The 19017-nt window shown below is 40.8% G+C and overlaps 2 protein-coding genes across 11 annotated transcripts in view; one reads left to right on the forward strand and one right to left on the reverse strand.

The window, feature by feature from the left end:
• Nucleotides 1–9502, reverse strand: part of napepld (N-acyl phosphatidylethanolamine phospholipase D) — a 42896-nt gene extending 33394 nt beyond the window's left edge. Inside the window, exons 1-2 of one of the 9 annotated variants that reach the window (XM_055653151.1) lie at nt 9198–9502; nt 6461–6770 (exon numbers count right to left, since the gene is read on the reverse strand). In XM_055653151.1, coding sequence (XP_055509126.1) covers nt 6461–6770; nt 9198–9355 — 468 coding nt within the window. In that variant the 5' untranslated portion in view covers nt 9356–9502. Of the gene's footprint in view, nt 1–6460; nt 6771–7736; nt 7868–7928; nt 8357–8532; nt 8872–9197 lie in introns of those variants that run through there. The other 8 variants (XM_055653155.1, XM_055653158.1, XM_055653153.1 and 5 more) reach the window with 8 other exon arrangements.
• The window catches only part of pmpcb (peptidase, mitochondrial processing subunit beta), a 69970-nt gene that overhangs the window by 49257 nt on the left and 1696 nt on the right, over nt 1–19017 (forward strand). Inside the window, exons 2-10 of one of the 2 annotated variants that reach the window (XM_055653150.1) lie at nt 10460–10546; nt 12181–12324; nt 14271–14357; nt 15320–15449; nt 15764–15962; nt 16041–16120; nt 17405–17517; nt 17974–18117; nt 18679–18839. In XM_055653150.1, the coding sequence (XP_055509125.1) occupies nt 10466–10546; nt 12181–12324; nt 14271–14357; nt 15320–15449; nt 15764–15962; nt 16041–16120; nt 17405–17517; nt 17974–18117; nt 18679–18839 (1139 nt within the window). In that variant the 5' untranslated portion in view covers nt 10460–10465. Of the gene's footprint in view, nt 1–10381; nt 10547–12180; nt 12325–14270; nt 14358–15319; nt 15450–15763; nt 15963–16040; nt 16121–17404; nt 17518–17973; nt 18118–18678; nt 18840–19017 lie in introns of those variants that run through there. The other variant, XM_055653148.1, reaches the window with a different exon arrangement.

Here is a 19017-nt window from a genome sequence, read left to right on the forward strand (position 1 = left end):
TAGTTTAGATGGTGTCCAAAGAATGCTAGAGAAGATGCTACAGAAGAATATTTGCGCTAAGCTATAATTTTATAACATACCTTTTCGTGGGGTTTTATTTAACCTGAAAATCAGTGATACTTACCGCTCAGTATTCCTTGTTTACACCCATATTTGGATCAAGGCAATTAGGAACATAGAACTGTACAGCACAGCAACAGCTCCCTCAGCCCATCATGTATACACTGACCATGATGCCAATCTAACCAATCCCATCTTCCTGCACATGGTCTATATCCCTCTATTCATGTGTTTGGCTAATTAGAGAGTTGTCAGATTTCAAACAGACCATGTGAGGGCACGTTGCTGGAAAACTACGATAACGACTCTGCTTTTCTTTGAAATAGTGCTACAGCAGGGGGGGGGTTCATCGGAGGGAGCAGACAGGCCTTGATTGCACATCTCATCTGCAAGACAGCACTGCTGACAGTGCAGCACTGCCTTAGCACTGCACTAGATCCTCGAGCTGGAATGGGATCTCTACCTGAAATTTCATGACCCAGAATAGAAAGCAATTTACTTTACTTTAGACTTTAGAAATACAGCACAGTAACAGGCCCTTTAGCCACCGAGTCCATGACGACCAGCGATCACTTTGCACACTAACACTATCCTACACACTAAGAATAATTTACAACTTTTACAAAAGGCAATTAACCTACAAACCTGTAGTCTTTGGAGTGTGGGAGGAAACCGGAGGGCCCGGAGAAAACGCACATGGTCACAGGGAGAATGTAAAATCTCTGTGCAGACTGCACCAGTAATCAGGATTAAACCCGAGTCTCTGGCGCTGAAAGGCAGCAACTTTACCACTGAGCCACCCCAACTGTGCCAATCTGAAAACAATAGAATTGTTCAGCTTTTTCCAATCATCCATTCGTTTATATTCTACACTATTTTTAAATCTCCACATTAACACAGCTGATCACTACTGCTTAAACCTCACCTTCACCCTTCACCTGGGTGGCTCTCTATGTTACGCAGTGAGACCTTGCACCCAGTTTGCTTGGACCACTGTGTCTGCTTTCATAGACTTTCTGGTGACGGGGGAGGGGGCGGAGGCAACAACAATAGGGTTTTCGTTGGCTAGCCTAGATTTACCTTATTGTTTGATATTATCAGGCTATTTTCAGGTTGTTGAACAATTACCAATGCCAGGGCCATCAGTATTTTGTTTGTGGCAATGTACAATGACTAAACTGCTGAAAAAGATCTACTTGCTTTGATAAAGGCAAGATTAGAAAGTTTACATTTTTTGGAAAAGTTTCTGCCAACACTCATCTATGATTTTCTTTCATCTATATTATTCTGACGTGTAAATATTGTGCTAAAATGCAAATGTTAAGACTCATTTGTATTTAGAACATAATAAAGCAGCCCATTGTTTCACAGAACAGTGAATACTGAATCATAGAATAGTTACAGCACCAAACAAGGGCATTCAGTCTATGTCAATGCCAGCTCTTTACCATTCCATCCCTGGCTTCTCCATAGCTTTGCAAAGTCTTCCTCATCAGGTGTTTATCTTACTTCCTAATGGCCAGATGGAACCTACCTCCACCACATCCACATGCAATGCTATCCCGATACCTTCTACACATAAAGTTCCTCTTTCTACCATTCTTAGTTCTCTTCCCCTTTATTTTACATTAATGACATCTGATCCTCGACGACTCCACAAGCTCTTGCTTTTCACTCTTTCCAAACCATTCCTCATTTTTATACTTTGATGAAATCTCCTCTCATTTTTCTCTTCTCAAAGGAAAACAGTCCCTGCACCTCCTGGTAATTGGAGACTTCCTTCTCATAAGCCATGCTCCCAAGTCTTTTCAGGATACTTGGCAATGACTTAATGTAACAAGGCAACCAGAATTGAACACAATACTCCAGTTGAGGCCGCATTAGTGTTTTTATAAAGATTCATAATGACTCCTCTGCTTATATACTTTAAGCCTCTAGTAATAGACCCCAGAATTGTGTATGCTTAATTAAACGCTTTCTCAACCCATCTTTTCCCCCAGGTCTCTTCCTCTCTGCACACATTCACTGAATCTATATGGCCTCTCATCAATTTTCAGACAAAAATACATCACATAAACTGGTTTCAATATAAAGAAGAAATTGGAAACAGCAGGGGTTTCCAAAAGTCTGGTTAAAGAGGTAGGTTCTAAACAGAGCCTTAAAGAAAGGAGAGGGGAGTGACGAGGCAAGGAAGTTTAGACAGAGTAGCTGGAGGAACTGCCAAGAAAATATATGGCATCTAAATTCTACACAAGTGGATTAGTGTATGTGATTATTGTTTTTAATTACTTTGTGTTAACTATCATTTTTATACACCAAACTAGCTTAATGTGTAACACAGAGATAGATTTTTCTATTGGATTTGGTGTTTGTTGGCCCTAACATTGTCTACCGGCCAACGGTTCACTATGCGGTCCCGAAATTGGAGTTATTAATATTAAATGCTTTTTCCAAGAATTTATGTCAGTGATGAGATCTAAAGTTTGATGTCATGAGCAATGGAAGTTTCCCACCATTAAATTAAACGCTCACAGCTCTTTCAAGCATCCTCATAAAAGTTTCCTTTTTTGCATAAAAATGTTAACATTCCAAAATTCCCAAGTTTGGCTGGTTGGATTATAATTCACTTATTCGAGGTATCTCTTTTAAGATTTTGCTTACTTTCATGCACAGAACACACAGAGCTTATCATCTAATCTTTAGTCTCCAGTTTCTCCGTTGTAACTTACAGTGGCTTGCAAAAGTATTCATACTCCTTGAACTTTTCCACATTTTGTCACGTTACAACCACAAACGTAAATGTATTTTATTGGGATTTTATGTGATAGACCAACACAAAGTGGCGCATAATTGTGAAGTGGAAGGAAAATGATACATGGATTTCAAATTTTTTTACAAATAAAAAACTGAAAAGTGGCGTGCAAAAGTATTCAGCCCCCTTTACTCTGATACCCCTAAATAAAATCCAGTGCAACCAATTGCCTTCAGAAGTCACCTAATTAGTAAATAGAGTCCACTTGTGTGTAATCTAATCTCAGTATAAATACAGCTGTTCTGTGAAGGCCTCAGAAGTTTGTTAGAGAACATTAGCGAACAAACAGCATCATGAAGCCCAAGGAACACACCAAACAGGTCAGCGGTAAAGTTGTGGAGAAGTTTAAAGCAGGGTTAGGTTATAAAAAAATATCCCAAGCTTTGAACATCTCACGGAGCATTGTTCAATCCATCATCTGAAGAGTATGGCACAGCTGCAAACCTACCAAGACATGGCCGTCCACCTAAACTGACAGGCCGGGCAAGGAGAGCATTGATCAGAGAAGCAGCCATGGTAACTCTGGAGGAGCTGCAGAGATCCACAGCTCAGGTGGGAGAATCTGTCCACAGGACAACTATTAGTCGTGCACTTCACAAATCGGGCCTTTACGGAAGAGTGGCAAGAAGAAAGCCATTATTGAAAAAAAGCCATAAGAAGTCCCGTTTGCAGTTTGCCACAAGCCATGTGGGGGGCACAGCAAACATGTGAAGGAAGGTGCTCTAGTCAGATGAGACCAAAATTGAAGTTTTTGGCCTAAATGTAAAACGCTAAGTGTGGCGGAAAACTAACACTGCACATCACCCTGAACACACCATCCCCACTGTGAAACATGGTGGTGGCAGCATCATGCTGTGGGGATGCTTTTCTTCAGCAGGGACAGGGAAGCTGGTCAGAGTTGATGGGAAAATGGATGGAGCCAAATACAGGGCAATCTTGGAAGAAAACCTGTTAGGGTCTGCAAAAGACTTGAGACTGGGGCGGAGGTTCACCTTCCAACAGGACAGCAACCTTAAACATACAGCCAGAGCTACAATGGAATGGTTTAGATCTAAGCATATTCATGTGTTAGAATGGCCCAGTCAAAGTCCAGACCTAAATCCAATTGAGAATCTCTGGCAAGACTTGAAAATTGTTGTTCACAGACGCTCTCCATCCAATCTGACTGAGCTTGAGCTATTTTGCAAAGAAGAATGGGCAAAAATGTCAGTCTCTAGATGTGCAAAGCTGGTAGAGACATACCCCAGAAGACTTGCAGCTGTAATTGCAGCGAAAGGTGGTTCTACAAAGTATTGACTCAGGGGGGCTGAATACTTTTGCACGCCACACTTTTCAGTTTTTTATTTGTAAAAAAAATTTGAAAACCATGTGTCATTTTCCTTCCACTTCACAATTACGCACCACTTTGTGTTGGTCTATCACATAAAATCCCAATAAAATACATTTACGTTTGTGGTTGTAACGTGACAAAATGTAGAGAAGTTCAAGGGGTATGAAAACTTTTGCAAGCCACTGTAATGTGCACTGGGTAGTTTTATTGCTGTCCTGTATTATATTCAACATTTTCCTCTCGTGTTCCATATTTTCCTTTTTTGAGGTGATGTAGAAGGATATAATGTCAAAACAAAGGCAGCATTTTTGGCACAGCTTCATGAGAACTAGCTCCCACAAGCAGCAACATGATAATGACAAGATCATCTGCTTTTGCAAAAGTTGATGGAAGGTTAAATATTGGCTAAGACAACTGGAGTCGGGGCCGGACTTACGCCGATTGCTCCCAATTGGGCCCTGCACCTCCTAAGGCCGGCCCTGACGGGAGTAACTGCAGAGTGCCACAGGGTTTACGTGTTTACATGCTCGAGGGAGCAGACAGATCATCTCTTCTGAAAGACAGCACATCTGATGGCACTGCAATCCCTCGACACTGCACTAGAGCCTGGAGTTTTACACTCAAATTGCAGGGACGGCATCTGAAACTGAAACCTTGCGATCCAGAAGCCAGGCAATTGTGCCACATTTTGACAATCTCAAAACAACGGAATTCCTCAGCATTTCGTAATCTCCATTCTTTTTATATTCTACACACTTTTAAAACAGTGTACTTGTAACAGCTGATTGATACTTTTTGAATTATCTGACCTCGTCCCTTTGTCCAGGTAGCATTTTACATTACAAGGCTTCTTAATGAATAAAAATTCAACAATCCCACTTTAACAAATAACATGACCTAGTCTGTCAAGCCAAGCAGCAAGCATTTCTTTACTATTGATCCTTTGGCCTGACGAGTGAAATAGATGAATCATGTTTTAATGATATGGGTGGTGTGTGGTACCTCAAGCTCCAAGGCTTCAATGTAAGAACTAAATGCAGAATGCAGTGGTTACTGGGAAAGTAACCATTACTTTCTCCTACTTGAATATTTTAAACCCAAAATAATCTACATTTAGACACTGGGCTGCAAAATCAGCAAGAGGCACTTTAATGATCTCAGAGGGTTGTTTACTTATATGAAAACCATCAATCTAAAGTAATGATTTATACATTGTAGGCTTCACATTATTTAGACGAAAAAGTCATTTGCTGTTTTACAGCTGTTCAATTACAGAATAAGGAAAGTGTACAGCATGATACAAATCTAAATAGTTATAGTCATAAGGCAACATCTCTGGATAGAAGGAATAGTTCTCCGACCAGTCTGACTGTTCCTCTGATTACATTGTATCTCTGTCTGCTTTATTGTCACCCTCTCCGAGCTATCAATGGTCTGTTCTACTTTTTCCTTGATCTGCATCTTTTTTGATATCTTACACTTCCTTGTCGCTGCAACTCCCTCTCGCCTGACGCTCAGTCTGAAGAAGTCTCGACCCGAAACGTCACCCATTCCTTCCATCCAGAGATGCTGCCTGTTTGTGTCTATCTTGGGTGCCAACCAACATCTGTGGTTCCTTCCTATACTTATCTCCTCCCATGATTAGTATTCTCATCTTTTCTTTTTATTATCTAATTAGCATTCTTTTAAACTCTCTTCTGTCCTAAACTCAGTTATGTTTACATTTGTATACTTCCTTCTCCAAACATTTCTACTTTATTGAACTCAGACCTCATTGCTACTATGTCCAACTAAAACTATTTTTTCTAGTAACTGCATCACTGGCAACCACTACCTTACTCATCCTTTCCTCCCATGAGCTGTAGGTCTTTATAACACAGGTGATACATCTAATAATCACCGATTGTGAGTTCATGGGAACTGTACTGAAAAAACAGTAACAGTCCCACCCCCCACTCCAGGGCACTGTTCTAATCAGACCACTGGACAATCGTGCAAAGACTTTAAAATATTTTCAATTATATTATTCACTTATTAAATCAGAAATTATCATGGACAAGCATGCATTGATTCTGCACATTATTAGAATGCTCTTATCGGCATGGATGGAGTGCCTGTTTCTGTGTTGTTTGACTCTATGACCCTGTTATAATGTTGTATCTACTTGTTACAAATAATTTCTCCTAGAGAATACAATTGTGCTGTAGATTTGTTAAATTCAACGGTTGAAACCTTATAATTTTCCCCGACTCACTCACCATTTTTGAACTTGGGATGTTTGTGTGGTCCTTTTCCATCACAGCAAATTTCAACACTTTGCTGAGAGCAAGAGCGTTCCATGTTGGCCACGGATTGATAAATCTGCCATCTTTGCCTTTCTTGGATTTTGTAACATCCTCTTCCAAACGGTAGTCCAATCTGAAGCTTTTCCTGGAGGACCGGGATGAAGTGCTCCCTCTCGACTCTCGACTCACATTCCCCGGCCTTTTCTTCACAACTTCCTTGGGATAATGACCCCTGGAATTAGAAACTTGTTCTTCAGTGTTCATTTCCATGCTCCCATCGGCTCTATAGTCCAGGGTAAACAAGGCAAAGTATATATTAAAAATGAAGTTCAAGATCCCTGAGGTTTCTGATAAAAAAATATCTGCAACGGCAAAACACAAATCTCAGCTTCACACACCACTCTCGTTATGTTCTCTGATGAATTAACGTTAATTTGTCACTATGATAAGTAGTTTCAGAAACAGAATTTTACTTTCAGTTAATGACCTTATCATTCCCAATTTTGAGTTATCCATCAATCTACATGGTCCACGGTTCAATGAGAACCCTACTCGATCCCCCTTATACTACCTCAGCCCTTTCCATTAAGTAATCGGCACTTCACAGCCGCCACCTTGTAACTTGTGCTCCACAAACAGCCATACTAAAAGTCATATTTCAACGGTGTCCAAATCATCGCTTCGACGTGAAGGGAGCTTTCTAAATGTGTTATTTTTGGTGGGTGATTACTCCCCCATGTTCTAATTGCCCCTTTCCCCCCTGTTTTCTGCACCCCGACCCTCAGTGTGACCCGCACCAAGGCAGCCGATGGCACGAGTGATCTGTCGGCCGTGTATCTATCGCACGCCGCCAATATCAATACTAATCAACGGCCAAAACTGCGGTGTAGATGGCATTGAGGTAACCTTGCTGAACAACTCTGGCCGTCTTTAAAATAAAACACCGCTCAGAAGCCGAACGATCAATATATGTCTGAAAAAAAACCCGGAAAATTCTAGATTTGTTTTCAACAAAGACAAATAAATTTTTGTGTAGGTCTTCACACCATCCAGTCTCTTAAACGAAGCAGTGCCCACGACACTACGCGGTGTACAACGTGAAGCCATAAACACACACACACAGACTTTCCGATTGTTCAACCATAACGTAAGATGATACTCGCCACCCGGGTCAATTATCGCAGTAAGCGGGTGAACAACAACAACATAAAAGTTCACCCCAAAGCCAGGGTGCAGTTTTTGATCTTACGTCGTTGTATCTACGCTATGGGGAACTGTTAGCTCCACAAGCAGCAGTACGTAGCACTGGAGGGAAAGGGGAAACATTGTGGATGTTTGTTACCGATGTGTTTGTGTTTTGGGACAGACTCCGAGAGGTGGAGGTGGGTGTTGGGTGTTGGGGGAGGGGGCGGCCCCGTGTTCTCGCACTTGATCCACTTACTGCATAGTTTACCTCGTGTGGTTGCAGCCAGCCAGCCAGCCCGCCCGCGGATGAGGTGACAGAGGAACAAGGCGAAGCCGGGAGGTCAACCCATGCCCTGGTCCGACACGTGATGCGGCGCTGCTATCAGCCAGCCAGTCCCACGGGCACATTACTCAAAGCTGCTCTGTCGAGGGGGCACAAAGAGAGATTTCTCCTCCCAAATCCAGCACCCTCCACTAAAATAAGCAACCGAGTAGCCAAAATTAATCGCTGGAATTCGCTGCCGGCCTTTACACCATTGCAGCACCAAGCCATTCGGAGGTTTATTTGAGCTGTGAGGTTCTGCATTTTTATCAACTGCATCCAGATGGAATGGAAAACAAAATTAAAGTTTGCGTTAAGAAAAGCTGTCCGTGTGGAAACTTATACACTGGTTAATTTTGTTTCCGATATATCCCTGAAAACGCTCGCGAATATCGAGCTGGATAAAAGCAACAACCTTTCACTTCACTGTATAGACACAGTTACTGTTGGGCATGTTTGATTTGTAGGCAGTTAGCAGCAACCGATTACATTGAAAATCTTAAAATATAAAACAGAGAAAGCCTGGGAGTTTCGTTACCCTGAGGCTCCTGGGGACGCCGGAGCTCCTCCACTCTCTCTCTGCATCGCCTCTATGTTTGGAGAAGTTGGAGAATGGTGACAGGCTGCGCCGCTCCCGTAAAACCAATGGAAATAGAGAGGCTTCGGTTTAGGTAACCTATAGTCCGACTTAATTTTAGATCGTTCCGATTTGGTAAAAACAATATTCTCTTCAATGATTCCGATGGGTAGAGCGGTGGTCGGAGGGGTTTCGCTGTTGATCCGTTTACTCGTGACAAACCTGTATTACAATAATTTCCTTTGTTGAAACTCCGCCCAGACCCTGCACCCTGTGTCAACCCGCAGGGATTAGTACCGGATCCTGGCCTGACGGGGCAAAAAAAAAAAATAACAAAGGCCATTGTAGTTTGGATTAACACCAAAAATGTATCCAAAAAGTTCGAACCGTTAAGAAAAATATTAAAAATTCTAATTATTCAAGTTTCTGGATCTCCGTTTAACTTCTTGTTCCCCTTAATGATTTTAAGTCCATGCTACTCGATTGCAAAAAGATTTGCTAAAGCCGCATGACTAACAAAAAAGAATGAGATCATTTATTGAATTAAAAGGCGCCAAAGGTATGTCGAGGGCTAGGTTTTGTGCCAACATGGATCAGGGGAATGAGATGAAAGGTTAGAAATTCACCTGGGATAGACCTCCCCCGTGCTGGCTCTTGGGTCTGTCTCCCCACACTTCCAGTATCTGTGGATCAGCCTCAGCAAATTAATCGCTGCTGCAACACAAACCGCCGAGAGAGGCCGACAGACCGCCAGATACGTGGGTCTGGTACTCTCTGTCACCATTGCCTCTCAGATCCCCAGCATCGGTGCGTTAATCCCGTTCCGTCTGGTTAATATATAATGGGAACTCCATGAGGTCGAAAGACAGAACAAACGATGGCAGTTTGCGAAGTTCTCAGGAATAAGTCCCCGCGTTACGCGCTTTTGTAGCATGTCACGCCTGTGCTGCAAACCATCCAGCTCCAAGCCCGACCACCGCCGCCCGGGATTTGTATTTTATAAATTACATTGTTAACTTTGCCCAGAGATAAGATTAAAATAATATATCTAGCTAACCTCCGTGATGTGCCTTTGAGATTCTCCGAAAGTCTGCAGGTTAGGAAGAGGTTTAAAACAAACAAGATTTGCACAATTCCTTTGTTAAAAAAAAACTTTTCAAAATCACCTTCAGAAAATTATTTTCTTGAATGTGATATTACACGATTCTATTTCGATACATCTTTGTTCATCTCAGTTTCTACATAAAATATAATTTCCACTGAGAATAATTTAATTTGGAATTTGCAAAGTACTTGCGTTTAAATGAGTGCTATCAGAAATCAATACTATAATTTCATTTTTGGCACTTACAAAATAATTATACCCAAATTATTAAGTAAGGAAAAGTTAATATTTTTCACAATGTCAGATATATGTGTCTCAAAACTAATCCAAATAAGATTAAAAATATTGGGCACTTACGATCATTTATGTCTCACATTTAGCGATTATTTTGACTTTTGAGTGTATTTAAACTTTTTTAAATGTAACCAGAACAACATGCAACTGGCACCGAAGATAGACACAGAATGCTGCTGCAGTAACTCAACGGGTCAGGCTGCATCTCTGAAGAGAATGAATGGGTGAGGCTTTTTTTTCCTTCTTGAGATGCTGCCTGTCCCGTTGAGTTACTCCAGCATTTTGTGCCTGTCTTCGGTGTAAACCAAAGATCTTAGAGCAGAGCTCTGCTATAAGATCTTTGGTGTAAACCAGCACCTGCAGTTCTGCCCAACCCTACACGTGCAATGAGCAGAGTTGCGAGCGGAGCGCCCGAGCACTTGGTCGATGCATCGATTGGAGCCGCCTGTCGTGGTGACGCCGCCTGAGCGCGGTGCGGTGCGGTGCGGCAGTAAGATGGCGGCCTTGTTGCGACGGACAGCTCGTCTCGCCGCCCGCTCGCTGCTGCGGACCGACTGGCCCGGCGTCCGACGGCAGGTGGGTCCGTGTTGGCCGCCTGACCTGACCTGACCAGGCCCGGTGGGGGTTTGGGCCGTGCGTGTTGTCACAACTCTAGACTGATGCCATTGATTGTTGCGCCGTCTGCGGCCCAGGGCCGGACCCGGCGGGGGGTTTACTTTGCCGAGTGATGTTTTTGTTTGCTTGTCCACAAACAACCGAACCGGAAAGGCCAGGTGCTGAAATGGCCAACCTAAGCTTCATTTGTGTGAGGTGACCAGTTCACAAGGAGTGAGGCAGTCATGTCAAGTCACATTTATTTATATAGCACATTTAAAAAACAACTCTCGTTGGCCAAAGTGCTTTACATTTGTTATAATAGCACAACAAAACAGACTACATACATATATACATGTAGCCCTCACTCAGATGACGTCAGGAAAGGCTTGGAAGTATAGATAAGTCTTTAGTCTTGACTTAAAAGAGTCGATGGCAGTTCTGATGGGAGCGCAGAAGGTTAAGGGGGGACCTGATAGAGGTCCTTAAAATGATGAGAGGGATAGACAGAGTTGATGTGGACGAGCTTTTCCCTTTGAGAATAGGGAAGATTCAAACAAGAGGACATGACTTCAGAATTAAGGGACAGAAGTTTAGGGGTAATATGAGGGGGAACTTCTTTACGCAGAGAGTGGTGGCGGTGTGGAATGAGCTCCCAGTGGAAGTGGTGGAGGCAAGTTCATTGGTATCATTTAAAAATAAATTGGATAGGCATATGGATGAGAAGGGAATGGAGGGTTATGGTATGAGTGCAGGCAGGTGGGACTAAGGGGAAAAAAAAAAAATTTCGGCATGGACTTGTAGGGCCGAGATGGCCTGTTTCCGTGCTGTAATTGTTATATGGTTATTGTTATATGAAAGGGGATGCTGTTCCACAGCCTAGGGTTTATGGTCATGGTTTAGTCCAGGTGCTAAAATGTTGTGTAACATTAATGTGTAGGAAGGAACTGCAGATACTGGTTTACACCTGCTCCAGTAAGATTTGATCGCAAACTCCAGGCTGATCCTCCAAGTCAAGAGAGTTTTATTGCCATGGGTCCCCATGAAGACCGCACAGCTCCAGAGGGGAGCTATGCGGTCAGATGTCACCAGTGGAAGGTCCTGGGCAACCAGCAGAACTGGTTCCGTTATTTCAGCTTGGATTAAACCCTTAGCCTAGTTTGCCAGGAAGCATTTTCCTCCAGAGATATCAGGAGGTTCTTACAACTGAAATGTTAGACTTACGTTTTACTTCTCTAAGATTAACATTTCATAAAAATATCTAGTTTTGCGACTTGTTATAATTGCTATAAGTCTCAGGCGTAAAATGGTCGTGAATCTTGCCTCTTCAGTTAGAAAACATTAAATTCCTGATCCTCTAGAATAGTGACGTGACATCAGATGTGCATTTTTAATGCATAATTAATTTTGTCATCCAGTGAAAGGAGGTGGAAAGTTTTTCTGGAGTTTGCGCGTTGTACATTTATGAGACATTAGGATTTGTCAGCAATGTCACCTGGTGAGCCAGATTTTGAACAGTTGGATAGTGGATTATCACTTTTTCCTTTAATTATATTTCTTCAAATGATCTTGATTTTCTGCAGATTAACATTGACAATTAAACCTTATTATTTCAGGCCATCTTAAACAGCTGCAAAAGATTCCAGGCTACGCAAGCTGCTGCTGCACATGTCCTTCTGAATGTTCCAGAAACAAAAGTTACTGTACTGGAAAATGGGCTCCGGGTGACATCTGAAGATTCTGGCCTCCCAACATGTACAGTGAGCACTAAACTGATCTGTGGGCATTGTTTACCATGAATATATCCTTTGTATCCTGTATACAGCGCCGGAGACCTTGGTTTAACTCTGACTATGGGTGCTGTCTGGAGAGTTTGTACATTATTCTTGTGACCACATGAGTTTTCTCCGGTTCCCGCCATTTCCAGAGACGTGCAGGTGTGTAGGTTAATTGGCTTCTGTAAATTGTCCCTCGTGTGTAGGATAGAACTAGTGTATGGGTGAACACTGACCGGCAAGGACTTGGTGGGCCGAAGAGCAGTTTTCCACACTGTATCACTAAACTAAATTAAACTCAAACTAAACTAAAGCTTCTTCCCCCTCTTGTATGCTTTTGAACGGTCCTTCCATAAACTAGGATGCTATGTGAATCACACTCTATCCCATTGAGGACATTGGACTTTGCCTCTGGAAATCCTGCACTCTGTTTCTTTCCCCATGCTCTACCTATTTTATTTGAATTTGGCTTGAATGCATTTATGCATGATATCTGATTTAATTGGACAGCATGTAAAACATAGCTTGCACGCTATACACGTGCTATTAATACACCTAAACTGGAATCTTAGGGCATCTAAACATAATCTCAGTGGTCATTTAGTAGGTTACTTAGGATCAGGGATGGTAGTGTGTAATGTGTAAATGATGTAGAATCAAGAGCCAAATAACCATAAACTTTACAAAAACAAATACTGGTGACAAACATTAAAATTAAAACTGAATTCCACTTATCAATGAAGATCAGTGACCATATATTTAGTTTCTAGTCTTTTAAAATGTAGTTCTGTCATTTTAAGGTGTCATACTGAAGAAAAATGGATTTTAAATATACATAATTTGGATGGCAGTAGAATAGACTCATCCCAATTCCAAAATAACCCAACAGGGAATTGTATTCAGTGAGGTATCCTGTAAATCACAAGGGATGACCAATGAGACCAGTCACGTCTTTGCCATGCGTTGATGATTGATAAGCAGTGCAGTTTGTTTTCAGAGTTTGGAATGTTTGTAAATGGGACAGTTCGTGGCTGGAAAAAACATCTGCGAGTCATGGGTGATCTGGACCAAAATATCTCAATGTTGATCTCTTCCTAATGAATCTGTTGTAGCCGAGACCTACTTGTATTTGTGTGTGTTGTCTGGCTTTTAAAGAGCTGGGCGCCAGCTCTTTTTCCTTCCGCTATTTCTAAATTCATTTGTTATCAGAATATTTTTCCATTCTAATTATTTATCAAAACACACCTTCACATTTTGCTTTGTGTCTGCTTTAATCTGATTTTTCCTATAATCTCATATTTGCCATGTTCCCAATCTGTTTCTACAGCAAAATTTGATTTTCTGTGCATGTACTCAAATTTTTCATGGAAATATTGAACGAGAGAGACAGACTGCTATATCATGGCAATGTGGGAAGTGTCGATTAACTACTTTCTTGCCACCCCATTAATACAGATAATCTGTTGTATGTCTCTAATTATCCTGTACATTTGATCTTGAGAGATTTAAAACATTACCTATTCAGTTCCTCCCCAGGTTATGGTAGGTTTCATTTCTGTGAACTGTTTGTAATGCAACGGTTGGAATGTGGCTGCGATTTATGTTCTCACATGGCAGAAAATGCCCCCAGACCTCCCAACAGCCAACAAATTCATCTTGATGGTCTCAAACGCTAGTTTGTATCAGATGTGCATAATTCAGGCATTCGGTAGCTGAGGGAGGACCTGAGCATACATAACACTGGATTTAAAAAAAAAATCAAATGGGGGGAAAAAAAAGTCTGTTGCATCAGCATAAAATAACATGCCAAATTTGAGAACATTCCCCTTTGTAATTTTGCATTGTATTGTTGCCAATTGTTTGCCTTTAAGTGTTGGTACGAGGAAATTGTTTGGCTTGAATTTAAATTAAATTTTTGTTACTTTCTCTAGGTTGGATTGTGGATTGATGCAGGGAGTCGCTATGAGAATGAAAAGAACAATGGAACAGCTCATTTTTTGGAACACATGGCCTTCAAAGTAAGGACGGCAGCAATTACCATGAGAATTTTCAATGTTCATAAATTCTAGGGGCATAATTAGGCCAGTCGACCCATCAAGTCTACTCCGCCATTCAATCATGGCCTATCTATCTTTCCCTCTCAACCGCATTCTCCTACCTTTGCCCCATAACACCCGACACCCTTACTAATCACGAATCTGTCAATCTCTGCCTTAAAAACATCCATTGTTTTGGCCTCCACAGCCATCTGTGGTAATGAATTCCACAGATTCACCAACTTCTTAATCAAGATATTCCTCATCTCCTTTCTAAAGGTACATCCTTTTATTCTGAGGTTATGGCCTCTGGTTTTAGATTCTCTCACTCGTGGAAATCATCATCTCCACATTTACTCTATCCAGGCCTGATTAATGCAGTGATGAAATTATTTAATAACTACAGCTTTTATTTGGACATTGTGTTTAATGTAGTGAAGTGTCCAAGCAATTTAACAATTTAGAGATGGAATTGGATAGGAGTAGGGAGAAGAATTTAGGCTTTCGATTCAAGGGGTAGGTTTTAAGGTGGAACAAAATTATACTGAAGAGACAAGATTGTGCTGTTAATATTTTAGCCTGTGAACTAGGGTAGAAAGTTGGAAGGAAGTATCAGCAAATAAAAATGTCTTTAAAATGGAGGGGAAGAAGGGGTGAGATTGTGGAATAATTTATACCAGGGACTAGGAAGTTCAGTGATATTGAGAGTGTGTAGAATAGTTGGAAACATTATGCATTGGTTTGTGGTGCAAAACACTGGAAACGATGGTTGAGAACTAAACCATTTTTGGAAGTTGAACTAGACATGTCATGCTAAGACTCCAAATGATATGGATTAATGCTCTGCTCAGTGTCATGTAAATTCGGTGTCATAAAAAATACCAGTTCTTTCATCATAATTCAATAAATTATTAGTAAGCCTTTTTCTTTTCCTTCTTCCACAGGGCACAAAGAAACGCTCTCAGCTTGATTTGGAACTTGAAATTGAGAACATGGGAGCCCATTTAAATGCATACACTTCTAGAGAACAAACGGTGTATTATGCTAAAGCATTTTCCAAAGATTTGCCCAGAGGTGATTCCCTTGATGTCTAATTAGCTTTTGAACCTGGATACCAGGAACATAAAGGTTCTTTTGATTTGTAAAGAGCTGTAGTTTTGCAAATTAACTTTGAGACTCCTTCCCTTTAGCAGAGAAATGAATTTATTTTCCCTCCCCACTCACAGATCTATTTCATTGTGAATGCAATTAGCATTATGTTTTCAGAAGTTATAATAATTTATCTGCTGTCCAAGCTGTATAGCATTGGACACAGTGAAGAGATTTGGGTTATAAAAAGTCTGATTAAAATAATACATCTTCATTTGTATGCCATGTTTTGCACACAGCTGTTGAAATACTCGCAGACATCATCCAGAACAGCACCTTGGGAGCAGCTGAGATTGAGCGTGAACGTGGTGTTATCCTGAGAGAAATGCAAGAAGTTGAAACCAACCTTCAGGAAGTTGTCTTTGATTATCTACACGCAACAGCCTACCAGTGCACAGCATTAGGCCGCACCATCTTGGGCCCTACAGAAAACATCAAGTATGCCTCTGTATTTTGTTTTTAGTAGCTATTATTGATTTTCTCATTTTAAGCTTACTGTAACAATTTCTGTAATAGATCTATAACTCGTAATGATCTGGTGGAATACATCACAACACATTACAAAGGACCAAGAATAGTCCTGGCTGCTGCTGGAGGTAATTGCATTTTACTTTCAATATATCATAAGCCTCATTCTAATCGAATTTAGTCACAGCTCTTTCCGTCAACAGGGATTTGGAGTATTAAATGATATTTGTTTCTTAGTTACCGATATGATTATTTTCATGGGTAACGTCATTGGATGTAAATGCCATTTTAAAGGAAATTCACTAAAAGTATAAATAAAGAATTATAAACTTAGCTTACATTTTATCTCATTAAAATTTTAATAAATTGTTCAGAACAGCATCATTAAATAAAACATAACTCTTTATATTTTCTATTTGTTTTAAGATTGATCTGAAGGATTTTACATACATCATAGTATAGTGTGGAAACTTGCAGCAAAATCTAATTCATAGTTGTGCAGATAAGACAGCGATGAATGATACAGGCCCTTCGGCCCAACTCGTCCATGCCAACCAAGTTGCTTACCCCAGCTCGTCCCATTTGCCTGCACCTGGCCAATCCTTTCCTATCCATGTTCCTATCCGAGTTATCTAAATGCCGGCATTGTACCTGTCCCCCACGTTCCATGTAGAATCCATCCTCTGTGAAAACATTTTATCTTTGCCCCTCATGATTATACCTCTATAAAGTCACCCCTCAGCCTCTCATGCTCCAGGGTAAATAAGATCCAGTCTAGCCAGCTGCTCCTTATAACTCAGACCCTCAAAAACCCAGTACCAGCCTCCTAAATCCAGTTCAGTGACATTCCTCCTAATACAGGGTGACCAGAACTGTACACAGTACTTCAAATGTGGCCTTAATAACACTTTGTATAGCTGTACATAATGTTCCAATTCCTCTACAATACCCTGACCGATGAAGAGAAGCATGCCAAATGCCTCCTTCGCCGCTTGGCTGGATTTATTGTGCGTTATTATGTTATATAGTTGAGGGAAGGCTCATATTTAGTCCTTGACTTGATCTACAAAGTTACTGTGAATCGTACTCTACATCTGAGTGATGAAACGTCAGGGTTTGCTTGAATTTCGGTGACTCAGCAATAAATACAGATGCCACTGGAGGACAGAATTCAGCATTGGTATAGTGCTGTTTTGTTCCTTAGCACACTCACATTAAGACTCAAGGTGATTGGGCAGAATACTGCAAGACAAAACCGGTTAAGCAATGAGGGAAGAATAAATAATTGGAAGTGTGTGTGTGTGTGTGTGTGCAGAAATTAACTGGAATTTTAGATGGTTGATTCCTTGTGTATATTTGCCAAGATTGATGTACTTTTTCTACAGTAATAACGTGTAAATGTCTTCTTGCAGGTGTGGGGCACGATGATTTGGTTGACTTAGCAAAGCATCACTTTGGTAATTTAACAACCTACGATGGTAACATCATACCAGATCTGCCTCCTTGTAAATTCACAGGAAGTGAGGTATGTGCATAAAGATCTCCTCATTTCAGTAGTTTAAAGCTATTGCTGAACTGCGCATGTGGGTGGTCGAGGCAGTCCCAAATCCATCTGTACATGTTTTTTTTGTTTTTTTTTGCTTGTCTCTGCATAGCTTTTAATTTTACTCGCTAATGTGACGAGTAACCAGGGTGGCAAAGAAAATGTACTGCCCGAGTTACATAATAATCATTTAATGTTTAGAGTATGCATCACATTATGGGAAGTGGAATCAAGTTGATCTAAGAGTCTTGATTGAGAATTCAGTTTGTGTGATGTCTGAGGACTAATTCCTTTAACTGAATTTCCTGATTATTGGACTATTATACTTTACAACATAATAGAGTGTATGTAGTCTGTTAAGATTAGTGCTTTATATAGGTAGTTCTAATGGTTTCTTGCTCTAGGAAGTAAGTTGCATTCATGATAATTGTTCCACAGATTCGTGTAAGAGATGATAAGATGCCGTTGGCACATATTGCCATTGCTATTGAAGCTGCCGGTTGGTCACATGCAGACACTATTCCTCTAATGGTTGCAAACACCTTGATAGGTAACTGGGACCGTTCTTTTGGCGGTGGTGTGGTAAGTAAGCAAGCATGAAAACCTCAACAGAAAATAGTTTTGTTTGAGCTTAAAGACAATCTGTACCCCCTTATAGTAGAAGTGCCAAGGTTATATTTTCAGTAAAGTTGCGATAGAAACTGAAATCAGTGGAATAGTCAAAGTAAGAAATGGACAATCATGGCAGGAAAATTTGTAGCTGATTATGTGCCTTGTCTTTTGTGGTCAAAGATTCTGTCGATCTGTTTGGAATATACTCAAAAAATCTGCATCTGCAAAACTCTACATAAGACCAGTGAAAATAAAATTCCTTAAGTGGCCTGTCTTTTATCCTATGATTCTAGCATTAGGAAACAGTATAGTAACAAATTTTAATCGTGGGGAAGTCAATGAAAATGATTTCTAGTATGTTTAAAATGTATCTACAAATTACAAGTAATCAAGAAAATAACCCACCCCAACATGGGTGTTAAATACTGAAATCTGCAATGTCTTGTTTCCATCCAAACTAAGTAAAAGTCTTTTTACCCTATTCCATTGCCATCCTTGAATATTGTGTAAAACATTTTTTCTTTAAAACAGAACTTGTCCAGTAAATTGGCACAGGTTGCATGCCAGGGTAACCTCTGCCACAGTTTCCAATCATTCAACACCTGTTATACAGACACTGGGCTTTGGGGGCTCTACATGGTCTGCGAGTCCAATACAATTGATGAGATGTTGCATTTTGTACAAAGAGAGTGGTAAGTATACATTGTACATACTTTTTGTTTTACAGATTAAAGATTGCTAAATTTTAGTTTGTGTTATGCCCGTCCCACTTGGGCGATTTTTTAGGCGACTAGGTTGTCTCCACATGGTCGCCAGGGTGTCGCCTGCATAGTCACCTCAGTCGCCCAAAGAATCGTAGCGCTTTTCTGG

Source organism: Leucoraja erinacea, chromosome 22, assembly GCF_028641065.1.
Source record: "Leucoraja erinacea ecotype New England chromosome 22, Leri_hhj_1, whole genome shotgun sequence".
NCBI lineage: Eukaryota > Metazoa > Chordata > Chondrichthyes > Rajiformes > Rajidae > Leucoraja > Leucoraja erinaceus.